An 18,110-nucleotide genomic window follows, 5' to 3' on the forward strand; every position below is an offset into this window, starting at 1 on the left:
GTTGTCTGTAAGGCAGGATGTGCATGTGGATGAGATGAGCAGAGCATGGAGGGTGTCCAAGGGCCACTTGAAGGATGCACATGTGACATGTACCAAATGGCCCATGTATGTGCTTCATGATGGAGTCTTTGAAGTGGTTAATAAGATCCATCTTCTTTTGATGCATTCTAATCCTTTCTAACTCTGTTTTCAGCCTTTCCCTACTGTTAATTTGTGGAAATCACCAGTATTATGAATGGGGTGAGAAGTGAGTCTTTTTTGCTGTTTCCCACATATGGGTGCTTATTTACACACTCTTACTTCTGAGATCTCTCTCGACACTTATCTGTGCTGCTATAGGGAAGCAGTGGCATGGATAAAGTGAAACACTTCCTTTTCCCTCTTCAATTCATTCAGTGTTGCCTATTTTGCTCTAATGGTGTGCTTGAACTTCTTCACTGGATTCCTATGATCCAAAAAAGGCATTCTTGTCTACAGGTAATTGTCAAATTTTGTGTTCTTTGGGGGTAAAATGATATAAGACTCTTAACCCATGATTTGTTAAAATTACCCAAATTACTCAAGACTTGAAAATAAATTGTGTGTAGTGTCTAAGATATAAGTGGGGAAATGGCATTTTACTTACTATTGTAAATATAATGGCTAATTTTGAATTAAGAAACATTTGACTTCTGGGGCACCTGGGTGGCTCAGCGGATGAAGCCTCTGCCTTCATCTCAGGTCATGATCTCGGGGTCCTGCGATCAAGCCCCATATCGGGCTCTCTGCTCATTAGGGAGCCTGCTTCCTCCCCCCTTCTTTGCCTGCCTCTGCCTACTTGTGATGTCTGTCTGTAATATAAATAAATATAATCTTTTAAAAAGAGAAACATTTTGACTTCTATGAAGAATCATGAGTTTAGTTATGCAATTAATCATTTTTAAATTGTAACAGTATATATGTGCTTTTGGAAAATGTGATAAGTCAAAATAAGTAGGTAAAAGAAATGTAAGATCTCACTTATGTTGATGTATATACTTTTTTTTTAAATTTATTTATTCGACAGACAGAGATCACAAGTAGGCAGAGAGGTAGACAGAGAGAGAGGGGGGAAGCAGGCTCCCTGCTGAGCAGAGAGCCCGATGCGGGGCTCGATCCCAGGACACTGGGATCATGACCCGAGCTGAAGGCAGAGGCTTTAACCCACTGAGCCACCCAGGTGCCCCAATGTATATACTTTTTGCATTTGTATATTGCAAATACACAGGAAAATGCAAACAATAAATACATGGGAAAATGCAAAAAGTAAAAAAAAAAATTAACTTTTCTTTTTCCTGAGGGAATGGAAACAGAGTGGAGATCAAAAAGTACGTTTAAATTTCTCCATTATCTTATATATATATATAAATACTTTATTTGGCATAAGGAATGATATCCTGTTTATGACAAATATTTTTTTTAAATTTTCCCTTTTTTAAATTCTGCTGTTCAGTTATCCAGAATATAGTACATCAAAAGTTTTGTTTTGTTTTAAGGTTCAATGATTCAATAGTTGCATATTTTTTAAAAATCAAAGTAGCAAACTAAAAAGACACAACAAATCACTTTTCTTCTGACATAGGTTTATAAATTAAAATCAACCCATTATGTAACAATGTAAAGTGTCACAAATATCTAATTAAAAGTATTCTTGTTACTAAATAGAAGGTCTCATGGCAGGTAACCCTACTGGGGGAAAAAAAAAAAAAAAAAAAAAAAACCTCAACACAGACCTAATTCTTTGAAATTCTGACTTAATGTTGTCTGTGCTATCTGTGAAGACAATATAAAATGGCATCAGAAATCATGTTTAATACTGTTAATTAGTGCTCATTCTAATTAATGAATTGTAAACACGCACAAAAATGCAAGACCCGTATAAATACTCTTTCAACCAGTGCTTGCCAGTTGGAGAGAAGACTGTCATTCAGGAACACACTGGAAACCAGAGCAACAGCAATATTTAAACAGGAATTTTTAATCCTGTTGCACAATAGGTTCAGCTTTTCAACTTTCCTTCCTATGTGAGAAAGTGTCCTTTATTAAGCTTATTTTTATCAAACTGTTCCATGATATTTAAATAATTGACACCTGTAATCAGGGAAACTTGATTTATGTTAGGTAAGTGAATTTGTTCCAAACCTCTGTACATCTACTGTAAGCTTCCTAGTGTTATTCTAGTTCCCTTGATATGTCTAAGTAGATAAATTTTTTTCACCCATATTTGTTCTACTTTCCTCAGAAAAATAAGATAACATTGTATTTTAATTTCGTTTATTAGTTACATAGGCATGTGTCTTTATTGAAGAAAAATACATAAATCATATTAATAGATTCCAGGATTCTTATTCACTTTTAAAATAAAGTTCACATAGTATATTCTTAAAGCCTTTGTATATATATTAGTGACTTTATTGTAATCTTGATTATATGGAAGGTATAAATTATTATCTTAGTCTTTATCATTGTCACAGAAAAAAATAGAAAGATCATTTTTAACTCTACCCATCTATTCTCTCCCTGCTTACCTATGCTATATGAGGATAGAGAGAGGTGAAGGCAGAAATCATCTCTTAGTTATCCATACTGAGTCTAGAAATGTACCAAGATCATAGTTCACATTGAACTAAAACAATTTCCAGGATCGAGTAAACAAGTTATCCATTTAATCCAAATTTCCCTGCTACTTTTTAACCTATTCCAGCAAAGCCTAAAAATACCTCATTTACAGCTATTTGAGGTAATATTTTTCTATTTAATACATAAATTTAGGCTAACAGATGAAAAAGACCATTCTAATCCACTTTAATGACTATCAGTATAATTGTTTTGTACATGCATTGAAGAAATTATAGTTTTCAACTTACGCTCTACCCCAGGAATAACTTCACAGTCAGTGAATAACCGAAACAGCAAAAAGAGATTCTGAAGATTCAAGAAAAAATTTTTCTTAGGTTTCAAAAAAAAAAAAAAAAAAAATCATCATGCATGAAAAATCAACCAATGTGACCCTAATCACAAGATTTTTGCTCATGGGATTCCCTGATGATCAGGTGCTACAGAGACTTTACGCTGCATTCTTCTCCCTGGTTTACCTGGTGGCACTGATGGGGAACCTCCTCATTATCATCCTCACGACCATTGACCACCATCTCCAAACCCCCATGTACTTCTTCCTGAAAAATTTGTCTTTGATTGATATCTGTTACATCTCTGTCACTGTCCCCAAATCTGTCATGAACACTCTGACCTACAACCATTCCATCTCCTTTGTGGGATGTGCCTCACAGGTTTTCCTTGTTCTTGTTTTTGCTGGCACAGAGTTTGCCCTCCTTCTGGTGATGTCCTATGACCGCTATGCTGCCATCTGCTGTCCTCTGCACTATGAGGCCATCATGAATAGAGGTGCCTGCGCACAGATGGTGACAGCATCTTGGTTCAGTGGGTGTATCTATGGATCCATTCATGTTGCAGGCACATTTTCTGTCCATTTCTGTGGGCCAAACATAGTGCATCAATTTTTCTGTGACATTCCATCACTGCTTACACTTGCTTGTTCTGGGGACCAAATTCTGGAATATGTGTTTATTATTATTAGTTGTTGTTTTGTTTTTATATGTTTTACTTTCATGGTTGCTTCCTATGGTTATATTGTGTCCACTGTCTTAAGAATTAATTCTTCAAAAGGCAGGTTTAAAACCTTCTCTACCTGCATGCCCCATCTAGCTGTGGTAACCTTGTTTTTCTCTTCTGGATTTATTGCATATTTAGGCTCAGCCTCAAAATCCTCATCATCAATGAACCTCTTTATGTCTGTGTTATATTCTCTGTTACCTCCCAGCCTGAATCCTGTCATTTACAGCCTGAGAAACAGGGACATGAAGGTGGCCCTTGGGAAAATTTTTGATGAAAAATGATACTGAATATATAAATATTTGTAGTATCAATGAATCTGATATCTAATAATGTGTATCAAATTTTGGATTATACAAGTTATTTGGTAATCACAGATAAAATTCTTTCAAATATAAATGCACATAATTTCAAATTATTTGGTTTGTACACATTGCTGTAAGTTTAACAGATATGCATCGTGTCATTGGTGCTGTTCAATAGAACGCTACATTTATATGGTGAGAAACAGAAACAACAAAAAAAGATTCTGAAAATTGAAGAAAAATTTTCCCCCCCAAAAATATTCATGCTTGAGATGTGTCAGTGATGTGTCTTAGCATGTATAAATGCTGTCCACTCACTCATGCATTCTATCCCTGGGATAATCCTTTCTCCAAGTATCAGGCACATACTAGTGAGGGGATCACGCATATTCTGATAAAGTGTTGTGCTGGCAGAGTATGAAGATACCTGGGAAATAGGCTTCCTGGTGGTAGAGTTTACTGCAGAGAATACCGGCAGATCTGGATCAACAGAACCTTTGTTGATGTCTTTTGATCATGTTCTATTTAAGACAAAAATGATTTGACAATCTATGAAGCTTTCATTTGATCTGTATATCTGACAAAAAATCTTGGTTGTTAATTCCAGTCCTTTACTTGATTAAGAGCTCAGAAACAGTGAAATGTCCTAAAACACAGTGAAGAGAGGATAGGCATTGTTTGTGCTGAAGAATTGTCAAGTGTGCTCAAAATCAACTGTAATTTTCCTAACCTCATATTTGTCAAATTGTACAGTAGACATGTTTCTTTCTAATATGATGTTAAGCATTGTTAAAAACACCATTTATAAAATTTATCCCCAGGAAAATATTAATTAGAAAACTTAGTTATAATGATATCAGTGCATATTGTGTATCAGAATCAGATATATTGTATATAAAATAATTTCTCTTTTATATAAAGATCAAATATATCAAAATTATGAGCATAAAGAGTATAAGTTTTTAATAAGCAAGATAGTTGAGAGTATACACATTCCAGGGTTTCACCAGTAGTTTTGTGTATACCATGATACAAATTTCAGTCAGTTTAGGAGGAAATCCATAGATTATGTAAATGAGAAGTTGTGACAAATTTTGTGTAAAGGAATGGTATGGAATATACCTGTGGATAGTCTAGGCAACATTTCGGAGAGATATTATGTGGAATTAACTAAACCAATTCAGAGGGTTTTTGAGGGGATGGGGTTGGGAGGTTGGGTGAGTCTGGTGGTGGGTATTATGCAGAGCATGTATTGCATGGAGCTCTGGGTGTGGTGCATAAACAATGAATTCTGGAACACCGAAAAGAAATTTTAAAAATAATTGAAAAAAATTAAACAAAGGCTATTGCCCCAAATTAGGAACTAAATAGGTCAGTTACAAAAAGAATAGATAAATGATTTGGATAATATTTCAAATATTAAATGATAATGTGCAAGAAATAACCTAATCCTAAAAACGCTAATATATGTATTATAATCCTAATTATAGAATAAATTTAAAATTATGTATAAATATTGTATAAAAATTAAAGAAAACCACATTATTAAAGAAAATAGTATGCATCAAATGAAGAAAATAGACTTGCATACAGAATTTATATCACTAATGAAAATGAGAAGACATGAATATGGTAAGAACAAGAAAGAGAGCTTGAGTCATCATGAAAAAAAAAAAAAAATCAGTCTCATTAGGTGTCTAATATAAACCAGATCACTTGGTTCAAATTTCAAACTGAATCCAACTAAACAGAATTCCTTTAAAAGTTTTAATTATTGTGTATTAGGTGTATTCATTTAAGATAGAATTATTTTTGGACTTTTTGTGCTTGTAGTTTTATTCCTTCTTTCACAGGAATATATGTTGATTTTTATTGTAGGCTGTGCATTATATCATAAGGTTGATTTTTTTTTGAAAATATTATTTTATCCTGAGAGTTTAATTATTGTCTTTTTCTACTGTGAAAAAATCTTTCAGTAAGGATGCACACAACTTGGTATTATTATTTACTTTGTCAAATTATAGTGCTGTTTAGAGTTTTTTGTTTTTTTTATAAATTTTTTAGTGTGAATATTCATATACTAATTTGTATACAACGTACAAAGACATGCAGGATTCCTTCATCCTTTGCTAAAATGTAACTATATTTGTTTATTTCCCAATTTCTTCAGATCTAATTATGAATAGAAATGTGTAAGTTCAGGGTGTACAATATGTTGATTTAAAACTTATATATTATGATATAATCACTAACATGGGTTTAGCTAGCACCTTCATTACATCACATAACTACTAGTTTTTGGAATGATAGGAATATATAAAAGATCTACTTCCTTATTTTCAAGTTAAAAATACAGTGCTGTTAACATTACTCAAAATACTGTGCATTAGATCAAAAGAGATACCAAATGTTGGTGAGGATGTCAGAAAAAGAGAATTTTTGTACAATGTTGAGGTAGTAATTAGTACAGGTGTAATAAAAATTGTATGGAAATTTCTCAAAAAATGAAATATGGAACTATTATATGATCTGAAAATAGCTGTATTTGCTTTTTAAAATAGATACATTACAACTTATTGAATTCATTTTTACTATGTTCAATTAGCCAATATCTGGTATTATCATTTTTTAAATTTTATTTTATTTTTCTAGTGTTCCAAAAATTCATTGTTTAAGCCCCACAGCCAATAGTCCATGCAATATGTGCTCTCCTTAATACCCACCACCAGGTTCACCCAACTTGACATCCTCCTCCCCTCCAAAACCCTCAGTTTGATTCTCAGAGTCCACAGTCTCTCATGTTTCATCTCCCCCTCTGATTTCCCCAATTCCTTCTCCTCTTCTTCTCCCAATTTCCTCCATCTTATTCTTTATGTTCCACAAGTAAGTGAAACCATATGATAATTGACTCTCCCTGCTTGACTTATTTCACTCAGCATAATCTCCTACAGTTCTGTTCATGTTGATACAAAAGTTGGGTATTCATCCTTCCTGATGGAAGCAAAATACTCCATTGTATATATAGACCATATCTTCTTTATCCATTCATCCGTTGAAGGGCATCTTGACTCTCCACAGTTTGGCGACTGTGGTTATTGTTGCTATGAACATTGGGGTACAGATGGCCCTTCTTTTCACTACATCTGTATCTTTGGGGAAAATATCCAGTAGTGCAAAACTGGGGGCATCATGTTGCCTGATTTCAAGATTTACTACAAAGCTGTGGTCACCAGACAGCACGGTACTGGCACGAAAACAAACGAATAGACCAGTGGAAGAGAATAGAGAGCCTAGATATGGACCCACAAGTCTATGGTCAACTAATCTTTGAAAAAACAGGAAAAAAATATACAGTGGAAAAAAGATAGTCTCTTCAATAAATGGTACTGGTAATATTGAACAGCTATGTACAGAAGAATGAAATTTGAACATTCTCTTAAACTATACACAAAGATAAACTCAAAATTTATAAAAGACATCAACAGGAGGCAGGAATCTATCAAAATCCTAGAGAACATAGGCAGTAACCTCTTCGACACTGGTCACAGAAACTTCTTTCAAGACATGTCTCCAAGGGCAAAGGAAACAAAAGCAAAAATGAAATTTTGGGACTTCATCAAGATCAAAACCTTCTGTATAACAAAGGAAACAGTCAACAAAACAAAGAGGCAACCCACGGAATGGGAGAAGATATTTGCAAATGACATTGCATGTAAAGAGCTGATCTCCAAGATCTATAAAGAACTCCTCAAACTCAACACTCACAAAAAAAAAAAAAAAAAAAAAAGAATCACATCAAGTAAATGGGCAGAAGACATGAACAGACACAGCTCCAAAGAAGACATGCAAATGGCTAGCAGACACATAAAAAAAAAAAAATGTTCATCATCATTAGTCATCAGGGAGATTCAAATCAAAACCACATTGAGATACCACCTTACACCAGTCAACATGGCCAAAATTCACAAGACAGTAAACAACATGTGTTGAAAAGGATGTGGAGAAAGGGGAATCCTCTTACACTGTTGGTGGGAATGCAAGTTGGTGCAGCCACTTTGGAAACCAGTGTGGAGATTCCTTAAGAAATTAAAAATAGAGCTTCCCTATGACCCTGTAATTGCACTACTGGGTATTTACCCCAAAGATACAGATGGAGCGAAAAGAAGGGCCATCTGTGCCCCAATGTTTATAGCAGCAATGTCCATAGTTGCCAAACTGTGGAAAGAATCAAGATGCCCTTCAATGGACGGATGGGTAAAGAAGGCGTGGTCCATATATACTATAGAGTACTATGCCTTCATCAGAATGGATGAATACCCAACTTTTGTATCAACTTGGATGGGACTGGAAGAGATTATGCTGAGTGAAATAAGTCAAGCATAGAGAATCAATTATCATATGGTTTAGCTTGTTTGTGGAGCATAAGAAATAACACATATACATGGGGAGACAAAGAGGAGAAAGGTGTTGGGGAAAATTGGAGTGGGAGATAAACCATGAGAGACTGTGGACTCTGAAAAACAATCTGAGGGTTTTGAAGGGATGGGGTTTGGTAGGTTTGGTAAGCCTGGTATTGGAGGTATATGGAGGACACATATTGCATGGAGCACTGGGTGTGGTGCATAAACAATGAATTCCGGAACACTTAAAAGAAATTGAAAAAATAAATAAAAATTAAAAAAAAGAAGTCACAAAATTCAACACCAATAAATAAATAAGTAAATAAATAATCCAGTTAAATAATTTGCAGAAACCATGAATACATATTTCTCCAAATAAAACATCCAGATTACCAATAGACATGAATAGATGGTCTACATTCCTGATCATCAGAGAAATAGAAATAAAATCTCCAATGCTACATCACTCCGCACCACTCAGAATTGCTAAAATCAACAGCACAAGAAATAAGAGATGTTGGTAAAGATGTGGATAATGGGTGACACTCATGTACTGTTGATATAAATTGGTGCAGCCACTGTGAAAAACAGCATGGAGTTCCACAAAAAGGTAAAGAGTAGAACTGCCCTAGGGGGACCTGGATGACCTGGGTTAAAGCCTCTGCCTTCAGCTCAGGTCATGATCCCAGAGTCCTGGGATCGTGCCTCATATTGGGTGTCTGCTCAGTGGGGAGCCTGCTCCCCACCACCTGCCTCTCTACCTACTTATGATCACTGTCTGTAAAATAAATAAATAAAATATTAAAAAAAGAACTGCCCTATGATCCACCAATTGCCCCAGTAGAAATTCACTCATATAATACAAAAGACCACTTCAAGAGGTACACCAACTTCAATGTTTATAACATTTTTGTCTATAGTAGTCAATTTATGGAAACACCCAAGTGTCCATCAGTTGGTGAATGGATAAATATGGTATATATACATGATAGAATATTATTCATCCATAAAAAAATGAAATCTTACCATTTGTAAATACATGGATGAAGCCAGAGAGTTATACTAAGTGAAATAAGTCAGGCAGAGAAAGACAAACACCGCATGATTCCACTCATGTGTGGAATTTAAGAAACAAAACAAATGAACAAAGTGGGAAAAAAAAAGAGAGAGAGAGGGTGAAACTAAAAACCAGCCCCTTAACTATACAGAACAACATGATGGATATCAGAGGAGACGTTGATTGGGGGATAGGTTAAATAAATGTTGGGGATTAAGGAGTGCACTTGTGATGAGTACCATGTGTTGTATGGAATTTCTGAATCACTGTATTTTACAACTGAATTTAATATACTGTATGTCAACAAACTGGAATTTAAATAAAAACTTTTAAAAAGTAACAAGAAACTTGCTAAATATACAATGACTTGGTTATTGTTACTTGGACTTGCTATAATGAAAGTAAAGGAGTGTGTTCAGGAAACTCTTCATCCTGAATGAAGTTTGCATTTTGGGTGGTCTAAACTAGAGACTTAGAGCCAATACCAAGGGGAAAATTAGGCTGAAAGAACAGATACTTTAAAAGAATTAAAGTGAGGGGCTTTTGGGTGGCTCATTTCAGTTGACCATCTGCCTTTGGCTCAGGTCATAATCCCCGAGTCTTGGTACCAAACCCCACACGAGGCACCCTGCTTGCTGGGGAGCCTGCAACTCTCTCTGGCCCTCACCCCACTAATGCTCTTTTTCTCAAATAAATAAAATCTTTTGAAACGAGAATTAAAATAATTTATATGAGAGTTTGGAGGGAAAAAAAGGACATACAAAGAACTCATTTTAGCAGGATGGAAATTTATATAAAGAAATATTGTCAATTGGGCAATGATGGAGCCAAAACAGAGGTCCCAACATTATGGGTGTTGCAGAGATTGCTTAAACTAACTGATAAGAGCCTCTGCTTGTCCTTTGAACTTTGAAGGGACAAAACCAATTTTACTTTATTTACACTGGTTTGGAGGACTGGGTTGAGAAGAAAAATTGACCATGCAAAACTTGGCATCAAATTGCCTGAGATGAGAGGACCACAGTCTCATCACTAAAAAGAATAACTAAAAGGGGCAGGGTCCCTCCATGTGACCTTCAGTAGGGAACTAAAGAAATATAGTTGTGTAAGAGTAAAACGGAAAAAGATAGAGAATATACATTTATGTGACTACTTGGAAATTGAAACACTTCTTGTCTGAAATGGGGGGATATGGTGTCATGAAGGGCTGCCATACACTTCATTCCTGAACCTAAAGAGGGATAAAAGGAATCTCCCATTGGATAGAACAAGGGTTGGAGAATTTCAGTAAAACTATAGAATTCTTTTCTTCTTCTACATCACCTCAACCTTATTTTTCTTCTTGGAACCAGAGATCCCAAGACTTGTGCTGCAACCATGACACCAGAATAAGAGATGATCCTTAATTCAAAAACCACAACTATACCTTTGAATCTTTATGTCAGAACTACTAAGTCCTTAATGGAATGGATTTTGGCTTGACCACTTTGGAAAAATTAGAGTTGACAATGATGGCAGACATACAGCCTATTATTTAAGATAAACCCTCGTTCACTACCTATGCTATGCTATCATATATAAATACTATGGGTGCACTGAGAGGATGGCTTTTGCAATACTGGCATTGATGTTTAGCACTATGGAGCAGTACAGTGGCTGAATCTAATTTCCCTCCCCAAAGTGGAAAATACTGGATAATAATCAATGATAGGTGGGGACAATAAATAATAGGAAAGTTTAAACAAATGTACAAATGGATTATGCAAAGAGGGAATCTAATGATTCTTTATGCCTCAAGAGAGGCTCAGAATAAGAATTAGTATTACTCTCTTAGCTCAATTATATCAAATGGCTGAAAGAGTGAAGCTGTATGTTGCCAAGATCACTCAAATTATTAGAATTTGACAAGGTTAGGGAGAGGAGTCAAGATGACAGAGAAGTAGCAGGCTGAGACGACATTGTAGCGGGATATCAGCTAGATAGCTTATGTAAATATTGCAAACACCTACAAATCCAATGGGAAATTGAAGAGAAGAAGAGTAACAATTCTAGAAACAGAAAATTGATCACTTTTTGAAAGGTAGGACCTGCGGAGAAGTCCGAAGTGATGGGAAGATAGACCACGGGGGGAGGGGCCGGCTCCCGGCAAGCGGCAGAGCAAAGGAGCACAAAATCAGGACTTTTAAAAGTCTGCTCCACAGAGGGACATCACTCCGGAGGCTAAACTGGGGGGAAGCCCAGGCGGGGTCAGTGTAACCCCAGGTCCCGTGGGGTCACAGAAGGACTGGGGGTGTCTGAGTGTCACAGAGTTCGTGGGTATTAGAGCGGGGGACGCCAGCTACAGAGACAGAGCCAAGGAGTGAGCTCTCAGCTCAGGGTTATATTGAACCGGTTGCAGGCTGGGTGAGCTCAGAGCATGGCCGGAGGCCATGGAGACAGAAGTGACTGGGCAATTTTCTCCAAGTGCAAGCGATTGAGCGCTTTCCTCCAAGCACGACCAGAGGCCAGGGAGATGGGGGCGGTTGGGTGCCTTTCTCTGAGGGCACACTGAGGGGCAGGACCCCGAGCTCTCAGCTCCTATGGGCTGGAGATTGGGAGGCCACCATCTTCATTCCCGTCTTCTGGAACTCTACGGAAAGCGCTCAGGGAACAAAAGCTCATGAAAGCGAACCCGAGTGGATTACTTAGCCCAGCCCCTGGTAAGGGCAGGGCAATTCTGCCTGGGGCAAAGACACTTGAGAATCACTAAAACAGGCCCCTCCCCCAGAAGATCAACAAGAAACCCAGACAAGACCAACTTTACTCACCAAGAACAGTGGAATTCCAGAGGAGGAGAAATCAAATCTTACCTGGACAAAATGACAAGGTGGAAAAACTCACCACAAAAAAAAAAGAACAAGAGGCAGTACTGAAGGCTGGGGACCTAAACAATATGGACATTGGTAATACGACAGATCTAGAGTTCAAAATGACGATTCTTAAGGTTCTAGCCAGGCTCGAAAAAGACATAGCAGATATTAGAGAAACCCTTTCTGGAAAGATACAAGCCCTTTCTGGAGAAATAAAAGAACTAAAATCTAACCAAGTTGAAATTTTTAAAAAAGCTATTAATGAGGTGCAATAAAATGGAAGCTCTTACTGCTAGGATAAATGAGGCAGAAGAAAGAATGAGTGACATAGAAGACCAAATGACAGAAAATAAAGAAGCTGAGCAAAAGAGAGAGAAACAAATACTGGACCACGAGGAGAGCATTCAAGAGATAAGCGACACCATAAGATGACACAACATTAGAATAACTGGGATTCCAGAAGAAGAAGAAAGAGAAAGGGGAGCAGAAAGTATATTGGAGAGAATTATTGGAGAGAATTTCCCTAATATGGCAAAGGGAACAAACATCAAAATCCAGGAGATGCTAAGAACGCCCCTCAAAATCAATAAAAATAGGGGCACCTGGGTGGCTCAGTGGATTAAAGCCTTTGCCTTCGGCTCAGGTCATGATCCCAGAGTCCTGGGATCGAGCCCCGCATCGGGCTCTCTGCTAGGTGGAGAGCCTGCTTCCTCCTCTCTCTCCACCTCTCTGCCTACTTGTGATCTCTGTCATATAAATAAATAAAATCTTTAAAAAAATCAATAAAAATAGGTCCATACCTCATCACCTGATAGTAAAATTTACAAGTCTTAGCGACAAAGAGAAAATCCTGAAAGCAGCCCGGGAAAAGAAGTCTGTAACATACAAGGGTAAAAACATTAGATTGGCAGCGGACCTATCCACAGAGACCTGGCAGGCCAGAAAGAACTGGCATGATATATTCAGAGCACTAAATGAGAAAAACATGCAGCCAAGAATACTATATCCGGCTAGGCTATCATTGAAAATAGAAGGAGAGATAAAAAGCTTCCAAGACAAACAAAAGCTGAAAGAATTTGCATACACCAAACCAGCTCTACAGGAAATATTGAAAGGGGTCCTCTAAGCAAAGAGAGACCCTAAAAGTAGTAGATCAGAAAGAAACAGAGACAATATACAGTAACAATCACCTTACAGGCAATACAATGGCACTAAATTCATATCTCTCAATAGTTACCCTAATGTTAATGGGCTAAATGCCCCAATCAAAAGACACAGGGTATCAGAATGGATAAAAAACAAAACCCATCAATATGCTACCTACAAGAAACTCATTTTAGGCCGGAAGACACCTCCAGATTTAAAGTGAGGGGGTGGAAAACAATGTACCTTGCTAATGGACATCAGAAGAAAGCTGGGGTGGCAATCCTTATATCAGATCAATTAGATTTTAAGCCAAAGACTATAATAAGAGATGAGGAAGGACACTATATCATACTCAAAGGGTCTGTCCAACAAGAAGACCTAACAATCTTAAATATCTATGTCCCTAACATGGGAGCAGCCAACTATATAAACCAATTAATAACAAAATCAAAGAAATACATCAACAGTAATACAATAATAGCAGGGGACTTTAACACTCCCCTCACTGAAATGGACAGATCATCTAAGCAAAAGATCAACAAGGAAATAAAGCCCTTAAATGACACACTGGACCAGATGGACATCACAGATATATTCAGAACATTCCATCCCAAAGCAACAGAATATACATTCTTCTCTAGTGCACATGGAACGTTCTTCAGAATAGACCACATCCTGGGTCATAAATCAGGTCTCAACCGGTATCAAAAGATTGGGATCATTCCCTGCATATTTACAGACCACAATGCTCTGAAGCAAGAACTCAATCACAAGAGGAAATTTGGAAAGAATGCAAATACATGGAGACTAAATAGCATACTTCTAAAGAATGAATGGGTCAACCAGGAAATTAAAGAAGAATTGAAAAAAATCATGGAAAAAATGATAATGAAAACACAACTGTTCAAAATCTGTGGGACACAACAAAGGCAGTCCTGAGAGGAAAATATATAGCGGTACAAGCCTTTCTCAAGAAACAAGAAAGGTCTCAAATACACAACCTAACCCTACACCTAAAGGAGCTGGAGAAAGAACAACAAAGAAAGCCTAAACCTAGCAGGAGAAGAGAAATCATACAGATCAGAGCAGAAATCAATGAAATAGAAACTAAAAAAAAAATAGACAAAATCAACGAAACTAGGAGCTGGTTCTGTGAAAGAATTAATAAGATTGACAAACCCCTGGCCAGACTTATCAAAAAGAAAAGAGAAAGGACACAAATAAATAAAATCATGAATGAAAGAGGAGAGATCACAACCAACACCAAATAAATACAAACGATTATAAGAACATACTACGAGCAACTCTACGCCAACAAATATGACAATCGGGAAGAAATGGATACATTTCTAGAGACATAACTGAACCAGGAAGAACTACCGCAACTGAACCAGGAAGAAATAGAAAACCGGAACAAACCCATAACCAGTAAGGAGATTGAAACAGTCATCAAAAATCTCCAAACAAACAAAAGTCCAGGGCCTGATGGCTTCCCAGGGGAATTCTACCAAACATTTCAAGAAGAATTATTTCCTATTCTCCTGAAACTGTTCCAAAAAATAGAAATGGAAGAAAAACTTCTAAACTCATTCTATGAGGCCAGCATCACCTTGATCCCAAAACCAGACAAGGATCCCATCAAAAAACAGAATTACAGATCAAATCCTTGATGAACACAGATATGAAAATTCTCACTAAAATACTGGTCAATAGGATCCAACAGTACATTAAAAGGATTATCCACCACGACCAAGTGGGATTTATTCCAGGGCTGCAAGGTTGGTTCAACATCCGCAAATCAATCAATGTGATACAATATATTAACAAAAGAAAGAATAAGAACCCTATGATACTCTCAATAGATGCTGAAAAAGCATTTGACAAAGTGCAGCATCCCTTCCTGATTAAAACTCTTCAAAGTGTAGGGGTAGAGGTCACATACTTCAATATTATCAAAGCCATCTATGAAAACCCACCGCAAATATCATTCTCAATGGAGAAAAACTGAAAGCTTTTCCGCTAAGGTCAGGAACACGGCAGGGATGTCCGTTATCACCACTGCTGTTCAACATAGTACTAGAAGTCCTAGCCTCAGCAATCAGACAACAAAAAGAAATTAAAGGCATCCAAATTGGCAAAGAAGAAGTCAAACTATCACTCTTTGAAGATGATAGGATACTATATGTGGAAAACCCAAAAGGCTCCACTCCAAAACTGCTAGAACTTGTACAGGAATTCAGTAAAGTGTCAGGACGTAAAGTCAATGCACAGAACTCAGTTGCATTTCTTTACATTAACAACAGGACAGAAGAAAGAGAAATTGAGGAGTCAGTCCCATTTACAATTGCACCCAAAAGCATAAGATACCTAGGAATAAACCTAACCAAAGAGGCAAAGAATCTGTACTCAGAAAACTATAAAGTACTCATGATAGAAATTGAGGAAGACACAAAGAAATGGAAAAATGTTCCATGCTCATGGATTGGAAGAACAAATATTGTGAAAATGTCTATTCTACCTAAAGCAATCTACACATTTAATGCAATCCCTATCAAAATCTCATCCATTTTTTTCAAAGAAATGGAACAAATAATCCTAAAATTTATATGGAACTGGAAAAGACCTCGAATATCAAAAGAATATTGAAAAAGAAAGCTAAAGTATGTGGCATTACAATTCTGGACTTCAAGCTCTGTTACCAAGCTGTCATCATCAAAACAGTATGGTACTGGCAGAAAAACAGACACATAGATCAATGGAACAGAATGGAGAGCCCAGAAATAGACCCTCAACTCTATGGTCAACTAACCTTTGACAAAGCAGGAAGGAATGTCCAATGTAAAAAAAGACAGCCTCTTCAACAAATGGTGTTAGGAAAATTGGACAGCCACATGCAGAAAAATGAAATTGGACTATTTCCATACACCACACACGAAAATAGACTGAAATTGGATGCACCTCAATATTATCGCAGTATTATCAACAATAGCCAAATTATGGAAAGAGCCCAAATGTCTATCAAGTGATGAATAGGTAAAAAAAAAAAAAAAAGATGTGATTACATATATGTATATGTAATATGCATAATTATATATTAACTTAGCCATTAAAAAGACTCAATCCTGCTATTTGCAGTGATGTTCATGGAAGTAGAGCATATTATGTTAAACAAGACAAGTCAGAGAAAGAAAGACAAATACTATACGATTTTATTCACATTTCAGTATTGTAAAAAACAAAATACATGAAAATGGGTGGGTGAAGAGAAGCAAACCAGATAACAGACTTATAACTATAGGAAAAAACTGAAGGTTGCTGGAGGGGAGGTGGGTTGATAATGGATTAAATCAGTGACTGGTATTAAGGAGATCTCTTGTTGTAATGAGCCCTGGGTGTTATATGTAAGTGATGTTATATTAAGTGATGAACGACTAAATTCTGTACCTTAAGCTAATATTACACTGTATGTTAGCTAATTTGAATTTAAATAAAAACTTGAAAAAGAAAAGTATTTCTTATTTTATCGCTAAGTGTTAGAGCTTTTCTAGCTGTTTTTCTGTTCCTGATTTCCACTTTAAATATGCTATAATTTGAGGGAGTATTTTGTATGTTTTTCACTTTTTTAACTTGTTAATGTTTGTTTTATGACCCAGACGGGGCTCACTCTTGGTGATATTTCTATATGAATTTGAGATGAATGCACATTCTGTTGCTGTTGTAATATTCTAGAAATACAAATTACATCCAGTTGATAGATGTTGCTGTTCAGTTCAACTGTCTTACTGATGTTTTTCATTCAGGATCTCTTAATTATTTGACCAATGTTACAGTATCCAACAGTAATAGTGGATTTTTCAACTTCTTTGCATTTTGATATAAACTGAGAGGTTTTCCCACACATATACCTACTCACTGTTAGGCAAATATGCATGAATGATTATTATGCCTTCAAAAATCATTGACCCGCTTACCATAAGGTAATGTTCCTCTTTATCCCAGATAGTTTTCCTTTTCTAAAGTCTGCTTTTCCTAACATTATGATAGCTACTCAAGATTCTATTGTATTAGTGTTAGCATAGCAAAACTTTTTACATCCTTTTTAATTTTACTCTATTTGTATTATGTATTTACAGTGTGTTTTATTTTTAATTCACTTTAATAGTCTTTTGGGGAGATTCACACACATATTTCTTTTTTTCCTTATTGAATTATTCTTGAGATAAAATTTTATAGTAATTTTAAATGTACAGCACAGTGATTCAATAATTGTATACATTACAAAAGGGTCAAAAGTGTCAGTGTAGCTACCATCTGTCAGCATACAAATTTGTTAAAATATAATTGACTATTTTCCCTGTGCTGTATTTTTCATCCTAATGTCCTTTTTATTTTATATTGGGAGTTTGTGCCTCTTGCTTTACTTTCAACATTTTATCCACCACCCAACAGCCTCTTCCCTGACAACCATATTTATGAATCTATTTCTGTATTTTCTTTGCTTATTTCTTTGTTTTGTCTTTTGGATTCCACATATAATTGAAAACATCTATTTGTATTTTACTGTCTAACTTACTTTAGTTAGCATAATACACTCTAGCTCCATTCATGTTGTCAAAATATCAAGATTTTATCTTTTATGCTGAGTAATATTGTTATATGATAATGAAATATCAAATATAATATTTATTTTTTCAATCATTTG

The 18,110-nt window shown here is 36.1% G+C and overlaps 1 protein-coding gene across 1 annotated transcript; it reads left to right on the forward strand.

Moving 5' to 3' along the window:
• Positions 1 to 3,002: 3,002 nt before the first annotated feature.
• LOC308342678 (olfactory receptor 14A16-like) lies at positions 3,003 to 3,935 on the forward strand (the record flags this gene model as incomplete). Its single annotated transcript, XM_080803248.1, has 1 exon — positions 3,003 to 3,935. The coding sequence occupies one exon, from the start codon at positions 3,003 to 3,005 to the stop codon at positions 3,933 to 3,935; it is 933 nt and encodes a 310-aa protein (XP_080659374.1).
• Between the last annotated feature and the right edge of the window lie 14,175 nt (positions 3,936 to 18,110).

Source organism: Martes martes (genome assembly GCF_963455335.1).
Source record: "Martes martes genome assembly, chromosome: 5".
NCBI classification, from domain to species: domain Eukaryota; kingdom Metazoa; phylum Chordata; class Mammalia; order Carnivora; family Mustelidae; genus Martes; species Martes martes.